Below are 23,052 nucleotides of genomic sequence, written 5' to 3'. Positions count from 1 at the left end.
CTCAGCTGATGTTTATCTTTGGAGTTCGCCCGTTGTTGGATTAGTTGAAGGGGCCATTTGAGATAAATGGTTTCATAAGCCAGTGCTACTAACTACACCTCTGTGATGGGTTTATGCTCCTAGTTGTCAGTGCGAGTGTGTTAGTGTGTCTGTGTGTTTGTGTGGCGGTTCACTAATGCAGACCAAATATCTGAATCATTCTGAGGAGCAACTACAGGACTGTCACAGAGGTAAGAGATGATGTCATCATTAGCCTCGCCGTGTCTCCACGACACTGGTGATTGCTTTCAATTCATTTACAGCTCAATTCAGTGTCAAATCAGAACTCCATTTGAATCATTAATTGGAAAGAATGGTTTAAGAATTTAATCGAATTGAATTGAATTTTAATTGAATGATTCTCCGTATGGAAAATAATAATATCAGTGCAGTGAGGAACCTTTTTCAATGGCTCTTCAATAACCATATCTCTCTTTAGCTGATGTTTGAGTTATGTTGCTGTTTTATAAATGGGTAGGATGTTGGTGAGGCAGAAACCATACAAACGTATGTGTGTGTGAGAGTGATGCCTGTGTGAGCTGTTCTATAATATTCTTCTTTAGGCATCCTCTGTCTGCCTGTCCTTCACTAAAGATGCAGTGAAAGAGTATAGTGACAAACACAATGAAAGGAATGAGTATGTTTCCAGTGAAGCGTGACAATATAGTTTCTTTATTTTCTACAGCAGTGGAGTGTAGAGAGAGACGCAGGGAGAGACAGATTTACCTGTCTTAATGCTTCTCCTCCTTTAAAGATTCATTGTCATCTTTCTGTTGTAACTTGCAACTTGCATTAATGTGTGTATGCGTGTGTGTGCGTGTGTGTGTTTGTGGTGGGGGGGCTTAGGGCTTTGAAAGCAGAGACCTTGACTTTGGTGTTCTGTTGGTCTTTATTTCAGGAAAAATGACATGTTATCTTGGTTGGAGTGAGAGAGGAAGAGATGATAAATATAGCTGTTGGATCATATCAAAAAAAATCTTATAAATGCCCTCATGTCTGACTACCATCTGAGACTAAGTGATTCTTTTGTGGACTGGTGTCAGACAGTGTCAGCGAGAGAAAGAGAGAGTGTATGCATGTGTGTGATGGGGCAGACACTGTAAAGCCTGGGAAGCCCTTCACACTGAATGGTATGTTCTGTCAGGAGGAACCCTTGCCAAAGCACAGAACAGAGGAGTGAGTGTCTGTAGGAGAGAGAGAGAGACAGAGAGAGTGTGTCAGGCTCTCAAGCTGGTTAAGGGCATCGAACTGGCCAGAGTGTCCGAGCAGTCTGTTATATAAGGACTGGTATGAATATCCCAATGCATCTCTGTATGGCTAGTTTACTGATTACAGTAGGTCAAAAGTAAGGACAGCAAGCTAGTTACCATATGGTTGCCATCAGGCATGGATGCAATACCTGAGGAAAGGTTAAATATTTTCTTCAAAGCTGACTGTTAACGTGCTGTTACACAAATTTCCTGAACCCAAATTGTCTCGGGGGCAATGACCTTCAATTAAACTACCTCTTCACTCTCAAAATTACCCTATGTCCCCTTATAGTGTTCAGTGTGGATCTACATGGGCTTTTGCTGTCTTAAAACCATCTCAGTCGGTTCTTTTAGCTTCTGTATGAAGGGGTAATTGTAGCTTGCCAATTTCAAGCCCTCCTTTTTTCATGCATGGCACAGTAACAAATATTCTTTCAAACTGAGCTTAGATGGACATGCATACTCTCTCTGTAACCATTTCTGCTAACTGAAATACCATAGCTTCTAGCAGAATCTCAGTCAATACTTAACCTAGAATGATGCACCCCCCCTTAAAAAAAAACACCTTAGAGTTTCACTCTGTTCTCCTTGAAATCTTTATCTCTCCTTAAGCCGAGCTTTTGATTTCTTTCTCTTTAGCTTGCTGACATAAGCACTGAAAAACAGAATCAACAGGACATGTTGTAAACATAGTTTCCTTCAGTAGTTCAGTTGTTGTGGTCGTCATAAGTTAGAGTATACCTAGCAGTACATTCTTAAACTGTCCTTTGACAATCCTTGATCTTTCCACACACTTTCTCAGGACTCGGTGTGAGCTGATATCAAGAGCATGAATAAGAGGCCCAGAATTTGGTTTAATACACTGTGTGAACTGAATACTAATTTTTCCTTAAGTAGCAGGGGAGCCGTTGGGGTTCAGAGTTGAGAAGGTTAAGCCAACCAAATCTTGCCATGGAAACCACACATTTTATGTGCAGTAACTATGGAGAGGCTCCATCTCTCATTTTCACCGTCTAATGCTCTCCCTCTCCACTCTCCCCAGTCCTCATGTCTTCACAATATCTCCAGAGATCTTTTTCCATCTTTTCTCTTATACCTCCACTTTCTAGACTCTCACTCACTTTTCTGTTTTTTATTCACATAGGGTCAGCTATCTATGACAATGGCATAAAATTGCACACATGCAAACATTCTTAAGACTCTGCATGCTGCGGCTAGGTCCGGTGTATTAGAATTAAGTTCTGTTCTCCACTGACCAATTAGTACTGACCTACTGTGGAGTCTGTGGACCACCAGTTGAGGAAGGTAATAAGTCAGATTGTGGAAAAATCAAACACTTCCTTTGGGACAGCCATGGGAGTAGAACAATGAACTTAGATTGTGATCATGACAGAGCAAATGGGAAGTGAGAAATTCCTCCATCTGAAACTGTTTTGTGAAGGGTGTGAACGACTTCTGTGTTATTGGCCTTCGACCTCTCGAGAGGTGTCTATGCTCATCATCGCTGTCACCGTGTTCCCGTAGCCCAGCTGTCGTAACCCTTTTTCAGGAATGTGTTAAACAAGTTTCTCTAAATTAGTCATTCAAATTCCAAGAAAATCTAATGTTTGGCTTCAAAATGTAAACAAATAGTAACTTGTCACATGGTGCCAACAGTCTTGTCACTTGCTCAGATTTCCTGTCTCTTAATATCTCTTTCTCCCTCGTTTTCTCGCCTTCATTTTTTCCCACTCTGAGTTTCCTCGGTTTCTTCTTTTTTCCCTCGTTCTTTTTTCATATTATCTTTCTTTGCTTCAGACCTGATCTATCAAGAAAAGAAGACCATCACATTAGAACTTCCCCTTGAGGACCATACTGTGCCTGTCCTATTAATAAGACTAGCTCTACTCTACACTAACGCTATCTGGTGTTAACTGAGCAGGCTCTCCATGAGACTTCAGCACCGCCCACACAGAGAGAGCTAATTTATCTGATGTCTGTCCATTAGTGTTCAGATGGATAGGGGCAGAGAAACTGGCTATGTCCGAGGTCACAGTTATTAGATGAAAGGCAGAGGGTATAAAAGTATGCAGACACAGGCAGATTTGTGTTGAGCAGAATGACTCATTTTGCACAACAAGATTTCTCAAGCAGGGTTTTTTTCAACATACAAATGGGTTACACCTGCAGAGCAAAAAGCAAAAGATGATGATGAAATTCTAAATTGTATGCATTTGTTAAAATGACAGAGCATTAACGAGCGAAAGAAAACATTATGTTCTCTCTGTCTCTGCCTCTGTCGCTCTCTCCCTCTCTCTCTTTCTCTCTCTCTCTCTCTCTCTCTCCCTTTTCTGCAGGTTCTGACTCAGAGCAGGATGCTGCCGTGAAGCTTGAACAGGAGCGGGCAGAGATAGTAGCCAAATATGACAAGGTGAGAAGTGCTTGTATTCATGATTAAGTGTCAAGCACATAGAGTAATGTGCAGTGTGCTAGAAGCAGGTTCATTTTTCTTAAGTCTTTAACACAAAACAGTACTCACAGGAATTGACAGACCGAGGTGAGAATTTGATTGGCTATAATCTCATGAAATTCCACAGGGTACAGTAACTGGAAACTACCCATCCCAGGGTTTGCCCTGTGGGGCATGCTAATATTTAGAAGAGACAGAATATCATAATCTGGGAGCTCCCTGTATTGTCAGGATTTTGTCCCATCATGTTTCAGGGACGTCCCGAACTATGCATATCAAATGTAGGACTACATTAAGTTGCTACAAATACAACATGGTACCAAAGCAAGTCAAAAGAAACAATTCAGCGTCTGTAACTTTTCATATGAAATCATTTTCTGATGCATTAATCGTCCAGATCATGAGTATAGTAACAGACATGTTCAGCAGCATACAGATATTTCACTTGTATTTAGTAGAATTATTTATAATGAAGATACGAGAGCAGAATTTTCAGGCAGTCCAACGAAACCCCCACTAATAAGAGTTGTCTATCTAAAGTAGCCACCCACTTAACGATCCAATTCCATAAGCTTCAGCACAGCTACCTCCTGCCCATTCCCTTGGCCGTCATGCCAGTTTTCTCTGTTATAATGCCCAAAGGCGGGGTTTGGACTCAAGAGAGGTCATAGCTCACGTCCACCCCCATCGACCACATTCCAAGCACGTTCAAACATCACTATTCATCTTTGCTGTAACTTGAGGTTATTGTTTTTCTAATGTTGCCCAAGAGATGGTCGCGTTTTATGTATGTATGTATGTATGTGTGTGTGTGTGTGTGTGTGTGTGTGTGTGTGTGTGTGTGTGTGTGGGAGCCTCTGTCTGGCTCTCCTTTTTTCTCCCCCTCTCAGTCTGTAAATTGACCTGCTTAATTGAGTTAAATCAGCTCATTAAAGGCCTGTGTCTGTGACACATTCGTTAATTAAATTCTAATGGTTGAGTCATGGCAATTCAGCCCTGGGCGGTCAGATACAAACCCTCCCACCACAGCCTGTCCACTCTCTGACAGTTTCTACCCTTCTCTGACAAGCACCGTCATATTGATCTGAAAAACTGCAGCGGCAGCATCAGCCCCTCGAGACAGCGTGTCTGAGGCTTCTGTATGCTTTGTTTATTGTGTGGGCACATAAAAAGTGTACAAAAGTATGATCATAATACAACTACAGCAAGTATGTGCTGCATTCCCATGCTGGTCAGTTTAGTTTTAAATCAAAAGTCAGTGTATGCTTTCAAGCAACATGATATAATCTGTGAATTAATGGTTTGTTAGGTGTTTTCCATAGTGGTTCACTAAGAGTTATGTGATCAAGAGTTTGACTGTGACTCTTAAATGACTGGGGAATGTGTGTTTGTGTGTTAGACACTGAGTGTGTGGCACACCAACAGACCCAGTGTGGTCAGCCATTTTCCATATTCATATATTTCATCCACCACTCATATTTCCCCAATCATATTCATCTCTTTTACTCTCTGTCTTTCATTTAGGTTGAACTTACATAATCAAAGTAGTGGTTTTTTAGATAATCATAGCTTTCGTTACCAGAGATGTTAGACATCTGGGTCACTAAATTCACAACACAACCTCTAGTCAGTTCCCCACCAAAGTTTTTCACTGGCCCTTGTTGTTGTTCAAAGTGATTTAGGGCCAAAATGTCTTCATCCTAATTCACGATGGGGAGAAGAGTGTAGTCTGACTGTCAAATATAAAAAGACTGCTCTTACATTAAGTTAATGAGCTTCAAAATTCTGAAGTTCTTTGGAAAAAGTCATTTGAGCCAGCCTGTCAGTAGTTAGAGCACTGAAATTTGCTCAAAGACCATGCATAACATCCTTGCTCTTGTGGGATTTATATTTAAACTGAATACATTAGGCTTGCATATTTGTCAAATGAGGATGTGATCTGTCCCTAATTCCTAATCCCCTTTCACATCATTATATGGTCTCCCACTCCCCTCTGTCCCTTCTCTCTCTGTCGTTACAGAATTAGTGAAGTCTGCCATAGAGAGGTTTATTTATACTCCCCTGTCACCTATTTCTTACAGACATAAACACTCATGCTTAGCACCTTTTCAGTCTGAGCAATCTGCTTTGCAAAGCTGGGTGTGCATTCTCACACATATACACACACACACACACACACACACACATACACACACATACACACATACACACACATACACATGCACATACACAGACAGTACTATCTGATTAATATCATTTCTGGTTATTCTGTTTGTACATTGTAGGGAAAAGAAGGTGCGTCTGTGGAGCCTTGGGAGGAGGCAAACTTTGATGTCTACAAAGTTGTCGATCGCTTCGGCTTCCTGCAGTAAGACCATCTCCTGTGTCTTTATATCTGTTGAAATTTAACAAGCAGTGAACTGGTTTTTAATCGTTTTGTTGCCTGGTCTCTGTTTTATGACAGAAAGAACTGTGGCTCTCCCATTTTTTCAGTGGCATTGCACACTGGGATATTTATAGGAGCTCATATATGGACTGTCATGCCAGGAAGTAAAATGTTAGCCACAGTCTCTGGCTTAGAGAGAGAGGGAGATGGACTCTGGGACAGAAACAGTTATAGATTGGGCAGTGATATGGATTTAAAGAAAAAGCGATAGATAGAGGGAAGGAGTGAAAGATAGAAAGAAAGAGATAGAGAAAAGCAGAGAGAACTTAATCACGAGCCAGGAAACTCTCTTTGCTTCCTGCAAGGGTCAAAGGTCTATGGGGCGGTTTGAGCGAGAGAACTCCCTGCTGTTCAGGATGTGGAGACTGAGAGACAAAATGATAAATTGTCATTGAACCAAGCAGAGAGGGAGAGAGAGAGACAGGAAATGACCTCATTATAGCTGCATGTTTTTACCAGAGCTGAAGGAAAAGAGATAACTGGGCACTAATCTTTTAAACCAAGAGGCACAGAGAATGAGGGAGCTACTGTGCCCACTGTCTCATCTTAATGAGAAACTGCTGTTACTGCTGACCACTGTAGAAGCTCACAAACAACCCTGATCTACCACTGCATAGCATGTGACACCAGAGAGGGTCACGCTAGATGTCGAGAGTCGATCCAAAATGGCATAGGAAGAATGTTTTAATCTGTCATCTCATGTTTGCGTGTAGCCACTGACACAAGCGATGTTTCTCTCTTTGAACTGAGATTTGGGAAGGAGCGTGTGGGCGGGGGTGGGGGTGGGGGGGGGGGGTGTCACGGCTGAATCGTCATCACGTCAAAGTTTATTTGTCCAGGGAGTCCACATCCTGTGGAACATACCAGTTCCCTTTTTCTATGGTCATACACGAACAGTTTTGAAGGTTGTTTCTTTTTGATGCAGTAGCAGCAGTATATTATGCTGAATTTTTTTTCTCCTTCCTGGTAGACGATTTCATTTAATAATTCATAGATGAGGTCACTTGCTCTTACCTCATTTGCTCTGCAGAAAACACTGTGCAAAATGCCCTTGGTTGATTATGATGTCATTGATGAGTTGGACTACATTCTGTGTCTCATTCATTTTGTGTGGCAAATCAGCTATGCTGAGTTCTTTCTTTCTTTCCTTCTTTCTACCTGTTCTTCCACAGTGAAAGTGAACTGCCAGCATATGACTTGGTGGAGGAGAAGGTGAGCCATCGTAGATCAAAGCTGTTGAATTCTGACATTGATGCTCTGGGCAGGACATATATACTCTGTCTAAACCTAAGACACTTTTCAGTCCTGACCTATGAATGCCTTACGAAGCCCCTGCAAATGTGTAGCAAACTGTCAGTTAGAAAGAGACTATGTTGGAACTGTCCGGTTGCAGCATCATAGTATGTTATACTGAATAATTCCCAACTGTGTGCCGTATGCAGATTACACTACCCGAAGTATAGAACTATCATTTAGACCACAAGAAAACACGGGCACTGTGCAAAATGGAAGTTTTTTAGTAAAGGTATCACAGTCAGAGAAATGTTTTAATCAGAATGATGAATTGTGTATCTTATCTGATAGTGCACTAGAACAGTGCTATTGCCACTTGCTTTATTAGCATTTTTTTATGCTTTATTAGAACCTGGGGAGAGAACATTGCTTAATATTCTGGAGCTGGAAAACCCCAATGTGTTTTTAAGCCTTTTAGAAGCGCGGTCCTTAAGAGCACATAGAAAAGGTCAGAAAAGATTCTGATAAGAATGATGTTCTCCCTGCTCTAGACTTAAAGATAGGAATGCTTTGAGGAGACTCAGGGTATTTCTAAGGCTTATAAATGTCATGCAAAGTGCATCTGTGGTTAGGATTACCACTACACAAAGCCTGGAGCTTGTTTCTTATCTCATATTACTTTGTGATGTGCTTCTGGAAAGTATGTGTATGTGCGTGTATAAAAAATAATTATTTGCCATCTCCATACAGCAAAAGCAACTGGAAGTGGAGAGAACTACAAAATGGCTGAAGATGCTGAAAAGCTGGGACAAATACAAGAACAGCGACAAGGTACCTGTAAGAAGAAGAATGCTCCATCTCCTTTATCTAAAAGAGGGAGAAACAACTCACTAACGCAGAGAGCTCAAGCAAATATTACTTGCCCTGGACACTTCTCTAGAAACTAGCCTAAGAAAAGGAGAGGAAGAGGCATATTTAATGTCCAGAGTGAAAAGAATGATGTTTTAGCCCACACAGCATTCTTCAGAGTGCAAGGAATATTTTTAGCCCTTCCTAACTTTCTAAGCTTTTTTTCTAAGCTTTGTTATTTATGGATGAAAGGTCATTTAAATTCTGTGTGACACCCCACAACCCCAGAATAGGGGGCGTTCCCTCTGAAAAGCAGGGTTTTGCTCCAGCACCACTCTAACACAGCTATATGTAATGTACAGAGGTGTATGTGAAAAGGGGGGGGGGGGCGCCCTCCTTTCCTCCAGGAGGAAAATGGTTTGGCCTTTCTCTAGTTGATGAGCAATCTCATACTGGTAGTAATGGGCTGAGGAGATGGCAATATGTAGAAATTACTTTAGAGATGTGTGTATAACTGCAGGAGAGAAGGAAATGTACACTTTATGTGAATTTGGATGAGAATTAACAGTGACTTTAAAATACACTGGTACTCAGTAGTGTAACATGCTGTACACACACACACACACACACACACACACATACACTGCACAGCGTTGCTCTAATTGAACAGATGGACTCATTGACTTCTCTCACACTCCTTAATTACGAAGCTCTCATCTCTGTGGAAACAGTCAATCCCCCAGCGTCCTCGTGTCTTAATCTAGTGTTTTACTACATGTGATAAGAGATTGTTAAAAACATTACGCATTTTAACAAACACACACACACACACACACACACACACACACAGTGTTCTCTGGCTTTATGGCTATTGAGGGGAGTAAATGATTAAAAGCCTGCATGAAATATCATCAATATAGTCACGAGAGAGCAATGAACGAGTGATCGATATTGGCGCTCTGCTGTTATGCCCAATCAGCCTGGGGGGAGTGCACCAGGAAATCGCTTAGTGACAGTAATGGAAATAGATGAGTGCAGATGTAGGAGGAGTTTTCATCTCTCCCCTCTCCTCCACACCTTACTCTAGCCATACATCTCTCTTTTACCTTCCCTCTTTGTTCCGGCAGGATGAGTTTAATAGCTTTTGAAAGAGATTTCATTGTGTCAATTAAATTTGTGGTTTCAGCAGTTTGTCTGTGAGGACTTAATTTGTTCTACCACCAGTCCCTGAAGATCAGCCCTCCCCTTTACTGACTTAAATGTGCATTTCCATCCCTGCTTATTACATGCTCTTCTTCTGTGCGTGTGTGTGTGTGTGTGTGTGTGTGTGTGTATGTGCATGTGTCTCTGTGTGTGTCTGTGTCTGTGCATATGCATATGTGTGTGTGTGTGTACTTGTGTGTTTGTGAGTGTGTGTGTGGGTGTAGGAACATGCAGTTAGCTCTTTAACTCCAGGGAGTAGCAGAGGTCAGGGAGTTTGCATTCCTGTCATAGAGCAGAAGTTACAGGGTATGATGACTGGGAAAGATGACGAGTTCACTGACTAATTCTGACTGGTTTCTGAATATTTCCATCTAGCTTGTTAGGAGGATCTATAAGGGAATTCCACTGCAGTTACGAGGCCAGGTTTGGAGTCTACTCCTCGACATAAACAAAATTAAAGAAGAAAAGAAGGATTTCTATGAGGTGAGTTATACCGTCTGACACAAACTCGCAGCCTGTACACTTTAAGACAGAACATTACAGACCTCTGTGTAAAAAAACAGTTTCTACAGCAGACCTGAAACTGCAGCAGCTCTGCATAGCTGTCCCAATAGTGTACACATGCCCAAATGTGAAAACCAGTGTTTGCCTGTCTGTGTTTGAGGTTTAGCATATGCCAACTGTGCCACAAACATAGGAAATGATTTTTTTTTTTAATTCTCTGTCAGGACTCTATGAAAGAAGGATATTGAGGTCTCTGACTATTTCAGTGCCCTCCCACCACTGCTCTGCCAACACACACACACACACACAGAGGCACACACATGCACGCACACACAGATGCACACACACACACTTTGCAGTAGATCTCTGTACATACTGCAGACAGAGCATCGAGATTCATAACTGAACTGCAGCGCCAACTTGATTTAATTCAGCAGCAGCAATTAATTACTTGCATTAAGAGACGGGATCAGAGCACAGACTCTAGAATACTGAACATCTCGTAGAGTCAGACTGAACTCAGACTTATTAAAGCTCATCAGTGTCTCTCATGCAATTAGCCTTCATCCTTTTCTCTGAAAGCTCCCCACTCTCCACCCTCTCTTCTGCAAACCTTCACCTCTTCTGAACCTTTCACCTCTTCTCACCCTTCTTAACGTACTGTCCTTCAAAACTCCTCATTCTCATCATCAAACACATCTCTCCCTCCCTCCTACATTTTCCCTTTTCTGTTTCCTAACAACATTGTCCCCTTTGTTGTCTTCTCAGAAACTGAAGATGAGGGCGAGAAGTCTGTCCCCTGACATCCGTCAGATTGACCTGGATGTCAACCGCACGTACAGGGACCACATCATGTTTATGCATCGTTACGATGTCAAGTGAGTATGTCACCCCAGCCACCGTGCACGCAGACGAACATTACCTTTACACAGCGCTGTTCAGCCTACAAAACCAAATTAGAATGTGTTTCTCAGAAATTTACCATCATATCACATGTTTTGTATATTCGCTCTTGAATATTGTCAGCAAAAAATCTGATTTTTGAAGAGTAGTATCTGGAGTGATAGTTTTGGGGAAAGAGCAATCAAGGGAAGTCGACAGCGTGACACTCTACTGGAGGCAGCAACATTGTGGCTGAGGGCAGGAGAGTGTGACGGTCACATAAGGCCAAGAGAATCATACAGTCACAAACAGGTGGTTTCCTCACTCTAACATCAAGTACAGCTTGTCCAGTGTCACATACTGACATATTTAGTCAAACATTCCCATGACTTTATACCGTTCTTCCTCCTGTCACCTCTGTTACTTTAGTCAGTGGTGTTGCCTCAGTCAGATCTGTCACCAATGAGTTTTCGGATGTTTATCTTACATAAAAGTTTATTGGGTTCACTAACAGTGACCAGTTTCCCCTAGACAAATTGTTGTATTTTCATTGTCTGAGCAATGTATGAGGTAATCACGATTGTAAACTGATTCAGGTTACCTCAAGAAAAAAAAAAACGTTTTAATGGAAGATTGCACACTAATTTTGAGCTATGAGGTCATATAACTGTTATATGGTGTTTTTTCATGACGTGTGTGTACTCAGGTAAAGCTCTTCCCTCTCAGCTGTTTTCCGTTGCAGCCAAGTGAATGAACGCTTCATTGCCCCTATCCAAACTCTGAGATGAGACAGGATTAAGCAGTGAATGTGGAGCACCATGTAGCATGAAATGGTTTTGAAAAGGTTTAAGCTTTGTAAGGAGAACTCTGTGTTTGTGTGTGAGTGTGTGTGTGGGGGGGGTGTATGGGAGAGCTGTGCAGTTAGTGAAAGAAAAAGACCCTAAGATTTTTCCTGTGCTATATAAAAGGCCATACCATTACATTCTCATGTCTATGAGTGCGTGTGGGTGTGGCTGTGGTTGTGAGGGTGTGGGGGGGGGTGTGTGTAGGCGTGTTCATGATGAAGCTCTCACTGATTAATGTGACATTTTCTAATTGGCTGGCGAAAGAGCACAGATTTCTTTTTTCAGTTAGCCCTTTAATGTCAGAGGAAAAGAGAAAAAAAGAGAGGGAAAGAGAGAGATGATTATTCCACACACTCACACTTAGAAAATGAACTATCTGCTCATGTGCTAAAGTGGTTGACTAACTCTACAGCCTGCTGAAGTTGTGAACTTCAGTGATTGTGTGTTTAATCTCCTCCTTTAGGATTTAGGCTTCAATGGGATGTGCGTATTTTGTCATTGCATGAGAGTAAAGTTTTGTGTTTGATCGTTTGCAGACAGCAGGATCTGTTCCACGTCCTTACAGCCTACTCCATGTACAACACGGTGAGTGAGACTACATGTATAATGTCCTCAGAGTCTCTGACCACCTCAACTGGAATACTTATATCTACAGCTACAAGAACATCCTCTTCAATACTGATATATCTACATCAACTACATAATACCACCAAAAACTTGTGTGTGTGTGTGTGTGAGAGAGAGAGAGTGTGAGATTGTGTGTGTGTGTGTGTGTGTGTGTGTGTGTATTTGTGTAGGTGCGTTTGTACGAGGGATGGAGTGAGAAACTCTGGGTGATGTGTTTATTTGTGTGCGTGTATGTGGACGTGTACAATGAATGGTAATGAGAAACTCTTGGTGACGTGTTTATTTGTGTGTGTATGTGTGTGTGTTTGTGTGTTTATAGGAGGTGGGGTACTGCCAGGGTATGAGTCACATCACTGCACTGTTACTGATCTATATGAATGAAGAGGATGCATTCTGGGCACTAGTCAAACTAATGTCCGGCCAGAAACATGCCATGCATGGTAAATACTCTGCAAAACCCCCCACATTTCAGCACAAAACACCTCATAGACAATACTACAGACACTTGTATATGATGTAATGGTACACATGTAATGCCTAGTCATTAATTATTACCTAAAACTAGACATGACATTAACTATGTTAAATACAGTGTAGAACTCGACTAAAGCACAAACACATGACAAACAATTAAAAGCTCTTGCACACAGCCCTAAGAAGATTACATATAATCTCAGTCATGAGACCACAAACCACAATATATGGGATCAACATGAACACAGGTCTGTGACTGTAAGACATGTGTTATGGATAAATGCTCCCACAAACAGTAACATGTAACTGGTAATCATTCTGCTTAAGACAGACATCAGTAACAACTGCACTCTGAAGTCTCTAAACGTGTCCGTTTTTATGTGTGTGTGTGTCTGTTTTTATGTGTGTCTGTGTGTGTGTGTGTGTGTGTGTGTGTGTGTGTGTGTGTGTGTGTGTAGGGTTTTTTGTGCCAGGCTTCCCCAAGCTGTTGCGTTTCCAGGAGCACCATGACCGCATCCTGAAGAAGATGATGCCCAAACTTAAACAGCACCTGGTAAAACACTGATGATCCTACCAGCTCATGCACATTCTCACTCAGACACACACGCACGCACGCACGCACACACACACACACACACACACACACACACACACACACACACACACACAGAGTCTCATAAATCATGGACAAGCTTTACTGTGGCTGACATGAAGAGGGTCCTGACATATAGAATGGCCAATATTAATTATGTATAACTGATTTGTCTCACTAAGTGTGTCCCAGAGGCATTTTCTATCTATAATAGTACCTCAGAAACCAGGGAGCAGAGGTATTCAAGAAACTGCACACCGGAAAAGAGGCATAAAGTGACCTTGTGAAGAGGGGAAAAGTTGCTTACAGTTAAGAAAAGAGTAATAGTTTGCTATGTAGTTTGTAAACATGTCATTTGTATCAGTGTTGAAAAGGATATAGTTTTAATTCTCAACACTCCTCCAAATTATGCCATTTGTTATTAAAAGTATGCTTCATGGATTTCAGTATCAGTTGTATCTCTTAGGCATGCAGCTATGTATTTAATGACAGTGAAACATCAACATGAGTCACTCTTCTGGTCTTTGTGTGGATAGGATCACAGTCATGTTGACTGGCAGACAGCTGATACAAAATGACCTCTTGATCTGATGATGTCAACGGATAGTTGTGAGTTTTTATTCCTTAGTATCAGTGTTCAAGGTAATAGATTCTCTCTTAAATGAAAGTCCTTTTCCAAAATGCAAGTCTTGCATACCATCAGCTACAGTAAGAAAAAAAATTACATTATTTCACTGCAGTGTTCTGTACTCTGGACTGCCTGCCTCTAGTACCAACAGTCTTCAGCTAGTCCAGAATACTGCTGCCAGAATCCTTTCCAGAATAAGAAAGCTTGACCACAGTACACCTGTCCTGGCTTCCCTTCATTGGCTCCCAATTCATGCAAGGGCAGATTTTAAGGTCCTCTTGTTGACATATAGAATTCTACATGGGCTTGCGCCAGCCTACCTATAACCCACCTCGCACCCTGCGCTCTCAAGATTCTGGACTATTAATCGTTCCAGGTGTTAAAAAGAAGTCCGCTGGCTAGCGAGCCTTTTCCTACCGCTCTCCCTCTCTCTGGAATGGTTTACCTACAGAAATTAGGGAGGCAAACTCTCTTCATACCTTTAAAACTAAACTAAAGACTTATCTATTGTCTGTGACCTGTGGATAATATAATTTTGATTTAACTTTGTTGTGGACATGTAAAGCCCTTTGAGACTGTAAATAGTGATAATGGGCTCTTAACTTGTATTATTATTCTCACTGCTAAAAATGATGAACTGGTGAAGTATGAACTATGACAGAGAGCATTTGTGAATGTGCCTGAATTTGCTTTTCTTATTTGAGCCCATTGGTACATCATTACAATCATGTCACAAGTTAGGCAGTGTTAAACAAATACCTACATAAATAAACACCAATCAACACATTAATTAATGAATAGAGACATAAATAAGTAAACAGACTGATTGATGTATAAATGAACCATTAACTCAGTGTGTGTGTGTGTGTGTGTGTGTGTGTGTGTGTGTGAAAGAGAGAGAGAGAGGAAGGGTAGGGTTGGGTAGGGGGCTTTGATGTTAGGAGATTAAAGGCCAGTAAAAATTAGATGAAAGAGGAAGAGAATGCAGCAATGTCCCTGTGACGCCAAGCTGTGTGTGTGTGTGTGTGTGTGTGAGTGTGAGTGTGAGTGTGTGTGGGGGGGGGGAGGGGAGGAATGTCCCCATTGTGTATGAAGTTGACAAACAGGGGGTATAAAAACTAATGGCGTATGTAAACAACAAACATACACAGTGCTTGGTAATCACATGATCTCAGTAGATTTAAAAGTCAAATGCATATTTACTTAGTCACAGATGTGGATGAACTGAGTGGTTACAAAGCCCTTGCCTTTGTAGTATGTGTGCTGAATGTCTCTATGCTACCCTCTTCAGGACAAGCAAGAGGTCCTCACAAGCCTTTACACCATGAAATGGTTCTTCCAGTGTTTCCTGGACAGGGTGAGTTCTGCATAATCTTCTCCCAGTGAATAAAAAACCAGCAGTGTGCAATTACTCAACTTTTACCAGCAGCACTCAACTTACAATGCTACTTAACTATCTGAGTGAGGCTCGGTCACTGAAAGCATGTATTTGCTTCAAAGGTCATTTGCTTGTTGTCATGCCAGAATACCAGATTTATTTTTTTGGATGTGTGTGTGTGTGTGTGTGTGTGTGAGCCAAAGATTGAAAACACTCGTTCACTGTTTGAATAAACTAACCAAACTGTGGATTTTAACACACCACAGTGGGAAACGTCTTGTTTAATCATATCATGTGTCCAATAAGTGAGATGCAGTTCAGCTCATGGCTAAATGAGTTAAACCATGTAAAAAAAAAAAAAAGCCTTTGGAAGATCAGTGCAAAGAAAAATCACTCTGCTTAGTGTCAGTAGTGAGTGTTTCTGTAAGATGAATGTGGGAATAAATGTGTGTGTTTGACTCTGGTCATTAGACTCCGTTCACTCTGACTCTAAGGATCTGGGACATTTACATTCTGGAAGGAGAGCGTGTCCTGACTGCAATGTCCTACACAGTACTCAAACTCCACAAAAGTAAACTCCCCTCACATTCATGTATTTCTCTACATTTTATGGCGAAATTGGGTCTGCCTTATCCAAGACTTTAATTGTGTGTGTGTGTGTGTGTGTGTGTGTCTATGTATCTGTGTGTGTGTGCAGAGACCCTGTTGAAGTTGTCTATGGAGGAGCTGGTGGAGTTCCTGCAGGTCACTCTGTCAAAAGATTTCTTCTTTGACGATGACTTTGTCATTGAACAGCTGCAGAATTCCATGTCTGAACTCCGACGCGCAAAACTGGAGCTTCCACCCCCAGGTAGTGTCCAAACTAAAAATCACAAAGAAAACATTACCCATACACACAAGACACATTAAAATTAAATTCTAGTACATATACTGCTTTGCACCAAGTTCCCCAAAGATTTGCACTTGCTTTGTTTCTCTCTATCTATCTATCTATCTATCTATCTATCTATCTATCTATCTATCTATCTATCTATCTATCTATCTATCTATCTATCTATCTATCTATCTATCTATCTATCTATCTATCTATCTATCTCTCTTTCTGTCTCTCTCTCTCTCTCTCTCAAACACACGCGCACACACTAACACATTAAACGTATTAGCTTCACATTCAGTGTTTTGATGTGTCCCTGACTTAGTTGCACATTCTATACTGCTTTAGTATCTCTCTCACTCTTTCTCTTTTTCTCTCTCTCTCTCTCTCTCTCTCTCTCTCTCTCTCACACACACACACACACACACACACACACACACACACACACACTCACACACTCTCTCTCTCTCCCTCATGCACTACTCTTACTCAAATACATACAGTCCCTAACTACATTGTGTTCTATATCTAATCTGTTTTGCTGAATCTGCATTCTCTCCCTCTCGCCCCACACATGGCTCCAGCCTACACTAGTGGGTCTGGGAAAGGGGCCCGTCCCCCCTCCTACAGAAACAACCGGTGGGCAAAATCCCTGACTGCTGTATCTGTCAATCATTCGTCCGTCTGTCTCGCCTCCCTCCTTACTTCTCCTCTTCTGTTTGTTTCCCTGTCTGTCCCGCAGCCCCGGTTCTCTAACAACCGCCAGCTCACTGCTGTGTAGTCGGAGAGATCAGAAATGTTTGTGAGCATTAGCTATGCGTTGGTTGGATGTATTTAGGAAAGGAACTGTGCATAGATAACAGACTGGAAGCCTTCTCATTTGCATGGGGATGTCTCGAGAATTCAGGCTCTTCACATTAAAGCACTCTTTGCAATTAGTGTGTGATTTAAATGGAAAGATGGAGACAGGAAAATGAAAGTGAATAACCAATTGATGAAATGTGTGTGATTTTGTGTGTGTGTGTGTGTGGCAGCTCATGGCTGGGTCTATTTTTGACTGTTTTTTTAGTTGACAGGATAATTATCTCTGTCTCAGTGTGGAGGCACTGTTTTAATGGCCCCTCTGCGAAACTGAAATTTAAATGAGATCTTGTACTTTTTAAAACAGTAGTTCATCTTAGTTCATCTTAACATCCCATGGTAGTTGTGAGTATTGTTGGGTATAAAGCAGCTGAAGTTACTAAGATTCAGCAAACATGCTCTAACATGAAAGGGAAACACCTTTGTAGTGACACTATGTTAGGCTTTGTGACCTCTATGCTCAAAGATACAGAAAAACATTAACTGAACTCACAGGCTACATCTTATCGAACATTGGTGGCTGTCTAACCGTCTAACTTCTCTAAGGACTGTCTTGATTAATACTTTGGGCTGTGACTGTACTCTGACATCATGGATGAGGACTTGTTAAATCCTGTATACCAGCAGTCACATGACTGTGTAGTCAGATGTACACAGATTTGAGTGCCACACCCAATGACTTAATGTCACTACCTCAGAAATGCTTTTCAGTTTAAAGCCTCTTTCTTAGTGTTTTTGAAAATGTGTAAATGAGACTGGTTATGTTTGTCATTTGCACATGAAAGAAATTCCCATGTCTACATTTGCTTAGAGCCAAATATCTGTTGCTAGTTATTAACTGCAATAAATAGACAAAAACATGCAGAACATGTAAGCAAGACCATCTGAAATGGCTAGAATCAACCATATGAAGTCTCAGCATGAGCACTATGATCAAATTCAGCAGCACTTAGTCTATGAAAAAGACATACTCCCTGTCTCTTCAAAAATATATGATGTTGTGCATGTACAAGTCATCTTCCTCTAGTCAACTATGAGTACTATGATTTTATATTTGATTTAAGATGACATTACAAGGAATATTGTTAAATGTTGTCCATATAGCTTTGTTTGTATGAACTGAACTTTAGCTTCATTAGAAAAAAAAAATTCAACAAATATGCATTAGTGTAGGCTTTCACTAAGGCAGTAGATCTCACAATGCAATAGGAGAGAGAAATAGACTGCTACACATTTTTTGCACAGGTCCAAAAAGATACCTTTATGCTTTTGCTTAAACTGAAATGATACATTTTTAGATTAATGAGTGTAAGTGTGTGAGGATTAAACATTATCGGAATTCCGTCCAACCCCCTGTGACTTGGGCCAGTGCACACTAATCACTTCCTGTGTCCATCAGCACTCCTTGTGTGTCAGTGATCTCTGTTCACTGTGTGTGTGTGTAACGTTTCTGCTCCCATGCACACACCATGGCCATCGGTATTTGTGCCTCGCGTTGATCTTCTTTTCTTTCCTCTAATCTGACCCCCCCCCCCCCCGCTCTGTCTCTTAAATAAACACACGTCAAAAATATATACAGACACAAAAGCACTCTGTCAGTTCTGTTTAGATGACCTGTCAGACATTGTGGCTCATCAGTCTTGTGATCATGAATTTTTCATGTATTATCAGATTTGAAATACTTGTTTTAGCACATCACGTTCCCACCTTCAGCCAGTTCTGTCTTTGATTTGGAGCCTGCAATGGTTCCATATGTGTTTGAAATGCAACTCTTGTCTTGATTTGTTTTTGTTTTTTTTCCCCCTCTATAGGACGTGTTGCATGACTGTGAAGTTAAATTTTTGTTGACATTCCACAGAACTTGTTCTATATCTGTAGAAATCACCCAGTTTTGTTTCTCTGCCCTGATTGGATTCTGTTGTCTCTACCTGTGCAGGTAAGGAAGATGAGTTTCCAAAGAAACCTTTGGGTCAGCTTCCCCCTGAGCCAACAGCAGGAGCTGCCAATCATGTGGCCAATGGGCAGATGTCTGGAGGGCAGATGGGAGATGAGCAGCCCCCTCAGGAGTCAAGTCCGGTGGCACAAAGTGTGGTTAAGTCAGTGGAAGCTGGCACAGTGGATAAAGCAGATGGGACAGCAACCAGCTCACCTGACCAGCACAAGGAGAGCAGGCCGCCCAGTCGCGCCCGCCGTGACTCCCTGGAGAAGCTGCTCCGACCTGGTAAGAACCAGAGACGGGAGGGCAAGGGACCAGAGACCCAAAAAGCACCCCATACAGAGCGGGTGACATCCCCTGCCCCTGTACCCAACTCCAGCACTACAGATGGTGAGAAGCTGCATGTACAGAACCATGCGGTGGCCAACCATAACTCCAATGCAGGCTCTAGCTCGAGGCGGGATATCGCTCCGCTCTGGTTCAAACCCTCAGAAATAAAGCTGGAAGAGGCTAAAGCTGCAGCTATGAGGGAGAGCCAGCTGAGCGGGGTTTCTTTGCCTTCCTCTGGTCTCGCAACTCCAGAAGAGGGTGAGCAACTCCGCCGGCCTCGTTCTCGAGGTTTCGTCCCGGGATCGAACCGCGCCTCTAACGCATCACAGTATGATAATGTCCCTGGCCCAGATGGCGACTTCATGGAGGTTGTGGAACCAGAGCGGCCACCGTCTCACCCCTTCTCTCGCCCCTATGCAATACCTCCTACATGGCAAGCTAGCCCTACGCGGCCCCCCAGTGGTGGCCTCGGAGTTCCACCCTTCAGACAGCCCAAACACAGCATGCCGCCACTGGCCCCAGACCATCACGCCCCAGTTCACTACCCCCCTGGCATGGTCAGGGGGACAACGTCCTATGGTTTGGAACCACGGCCAGATGAGAGACTGTATTCGGAGCGGGAGTACGCAACCACAACACGTACTCCCTCAAACCGCTCGCCCGAAAAAACCTTCATGAACAACACCTACGGCACCTACCGACGCCAACACGTCCCCGGTCCTCCACTCAATATCGCTCCAGCAGAACTGAACAGTACCAGAACCAGTGAGCACCATCACAGACAACCCACTCGCCTCACAGGGTCCGTCTACCCCCCCACCGAGTATCAGTATCAGGGCCACAGACGAGGGGAGCTGGAGGGGCAGGGGTGGATGCGGGAGATGGAGGGTGGGCCCCCACGTTCTCCAGGTGGTTTTCCCCGCTCACCAAGCTTCCAGAAGGCTCAGATGTCACCGGTGCAGCAGTTCACTTTCCCATCTTCTGGACACCTTGACGCTGTTCTACACATTCGAGGCACCTACCCAGAACAGCCTGGCAGCAGACAACCTCTCCCTCCACTTTTTGGAGCACCACACTACAGACACGCCTCAGAGGCCTTTGCCATGCAGGAGTCTATGCTGCTCTGAGAAACACACAGAGAAAGATGAGACTGAAACAAAAAAACTTTGACTAAACAGAGGCTAAAGAAAGGCAGAGTTGTTGTTTTGTTTTGTTTTGTTTTGTTTTGTTTTGTTTTGTTTTGTTTTGTTTTGTTTTGTTTTGTTTTGTTTTGTTTTGTTGTTTTGGTTTATTTTTGTTTTGTCCTTCTTTGTTTGTTTGTGTTTCATGTGTGTCTATACTTAAAGTTTTACTGTATCGACATGGCAGGACCTACCAGCTTCAGACATTTATAGTGATAACGTCAAAGACTGACTGAAGAGTTTTGTCTTTTTTTATTTTTATTGTTCAAATAATTATTAACCGGATGTTAACAATCGATCTTTTAGAATTTAAAATGTACAGAAAATGATTTTGGTTAATTAATGGAGTTATTTAAACTTTCATATTGATGGCACAGAGAATTTGTCCTGGCATGAAAATCTCAATGGTTTACAATTTTTTCATCTTTATTTTTTAATGGGGTTTGTTTCATATTTGTATATGTATAAACAACATATACCGTGTGTGTGTGTGTGTATATATATATATATATACACACATGTATAGAAACAACCCACACCCTAGAGGTCAGTATATATTATATGCTTGTGAACATCATATTATTTTTTCAAAGAGAAGTAATAAAAATATACTCAGTTATGAAATATTGGAACCATGAAAATGATCACTGGTTCAACTTTAAGGCGCCTGCATAGATTTAAATCTTAAAACGAGGGAAATTTTGAGTCTTAAGTACATATACAGATATATAGAGAGATATATTATTTTTTATCTTACTTTGTGTCCAGCCTGGCAGCAAGTCATTCCATGTCAGTTCTAAAGGGGTTTGATTTCTCAGTCTGGTAGCAGCTAATTTTGGGTTGTTCTGTTTTTTTCTTTTCTTTTCTTTTCAATTTGGCATTACACTTAAAATGCAGACCTTTCTTTTCCATCCAGACTTGTACCATAAAATGGAAACTAAGGCTTATTTGAGTTGACGACTTCCAGTAACTATTTAACATTTTAAAAGAGAATTAACCTTTGCCATTTTGAAAGTAAAAGTCTCATTCATGAAACACATTTACCTATGAATTATGAATCAGGCAGATGTTGTGAGAAAGTGCACCTTATTATGAATGACAGTGCGGTGCTGTCCTTTGTTAAATTAGAATATGAAATGAACTCTGTGAAGCTGTGGATTAGGCCCGTCTAACATGGATATATTTGTGCACACATATGGGACCATGTTACTTATACCATTGTGTTATCATTTTGACTTCATTTGACTTTATTTGTTGTGGATTTTTCTTTATTTTTTTCCTATTTTACTGAGGCATGAAGTAAAAAAAAAAAACCAGATGTGCTCACCACACCCTGACAACTGAAGCATCATAACTCAAACATATCCCATATTTTTTTTCCATAATACCACACACTCCCTGTTTCCACATCAAATTAAACATTAAATCATTCCAGACATATAGATATGCATCTGTGACTTTGCATATGCTGTTATTCCATCAGTAATTTCAGTTACACACAAAGATACACCATTAATGGACATTCCATTTTATTCATAGCTTCACGCACACTTAACACATTCAGTTATTCCATCCTCTTTTCTTTAAATGCAAACATGTTGTTTTTAGCTCTTATTCCTTATTTTCCTCTTTCTACAGACCTGTGATGACATGTGCTTCACTTTGATACTGTATTTCATATTTCCCAACAATATAGTGGAGGGTGTTTGAGCTGTTCTGAGCTCATACTCCTTTTTTTCAGTGACTAAGTGATCAATGCCACCTTCTCCAATAAAACAAACTGGGCTGATGAGAGTTTATGAGTTTCTTTTTATGTTTGTGGACAGCACGCACTGCAACCTCCAAATTATTTACACTCTTCACAAGAATAAAACTTTTGTATGAAATAAATAGTAAAATGGGTTGAAACCTGTAGGTTTGTCAACTAATGTCATCTGGGTTTGTATTAATCACAGTTGATTTATGACCTTCCTCCAAAGTCAGTGCTGTCCTAACACGGTGTAGTCACAGAACTGTACAGCAGAAGACTATGTGGTCAGACATATATCTATGTAAATTACAGACCCTATGATTTGAGATGCCTTCCCATGAAGAGTCAGTTATGTCAATCCTGGCCAGACTCAGCTGTGATTACACACAGTGTATGTACAATTACAGTGTGATACATTCCAGTCAGGCACAAAACACTACTGTCATGATCAATGAAATGACACAAGACTCACTCTTCTGACTCTATACTGATGTGTCCTGTCCACTTCACTACCAGCTTTCCCCAGCAGTATTTCCACACTTATTAATCATTATAGTTCAGCTCCTTCAATAATGTCATACCAAATTCTATATATTTATGTATATGGCTCAAGTAGTATCATGCCTGATATTCTTCTGTTCAAACTGTGAACTTGATGAAGTCTTATGCCTGGTGATGCCTGCAGTCACATCACTTCGTCAGCCCCATGCTAATTTGAATG

General features: G+C 41.5%; 1 protein-coding gene across 1 annotated transcript in view; it reads left to right on the top strand.

Moving 5' to 3' along the window:
* The window catches only part of usp6nl (USP6 N-terminal like), a 36,374-nt gene extending 15,847 nt beyond the window's left edge, over positions 1–20,527 (top strand). Inside the window, exons 3-15 of the mRNA XM_030779426.1 lie at positions 3,626–3,699; positions 6,024–6,106; positions 7,357–7,396; positions 8,168–8,248; positions 9,845–9,952; positions 10,742–10,851; positions 12,237–12,285; positions 12,647–12,767; positions 13,260–13,354; positions 15,313–15,378; positions 15,871–15,970; positions 16,097–16,249; positions 19,071–20,527. Of these exons, the coding sequence (XP_030635286.1) occupies positions 3,626–3,699; positions 6,024–6,106; positions 7,357–7,396; positions 8,168–8,248; positions 9,845–9,952; positions 10,742–10,851; positions 12,237–12,285; positions 12,647–12,767; positions 13,260–13,354; positions 15,313–15,378; positions 15,871–15,970; positions 16,097–16,249; positions 19,071–20,527 (2,537 nt within the window). The remainder of the gene's footprint in view (positions 1–3,625; positions 3,700–6,023; positions 6,107–7,356; positions 7,397–8,167; positions 8,249–9,844; positions 9,953–10,741; positions 10,852–12,236; positions 12,286–12,646; positions 12,768–13,259; positions 13,355–15,312; positions 15,379–15,870; positions 15,971–16,096; positions 16,250–19,070) is intronic.
* The last annotated feature ends 2,525 nt before the right edge of the window (positions 20,528–23,052 follow it).

Source organism: Chanos chanos, chromosome 1 (assembly GCF_902362185.1).
Source record: "Chanos chanos chromosome 1, fChaCha1.1, whole genome shotgun sequence".
In the NCBI taxonomy this organism is placed as follows: domain Eukaryota; kingdom Metazoa; phylum Chordata; class Actinopteri; order Gonorynchiformes; family Chanidae; genus Chanos; species Chanos chanos.
The sequence above is the reverse complement of the archived record's forward strand: the minus strand, read 5'-3'. Positions and strand labels throughout refer to the sequence as shown.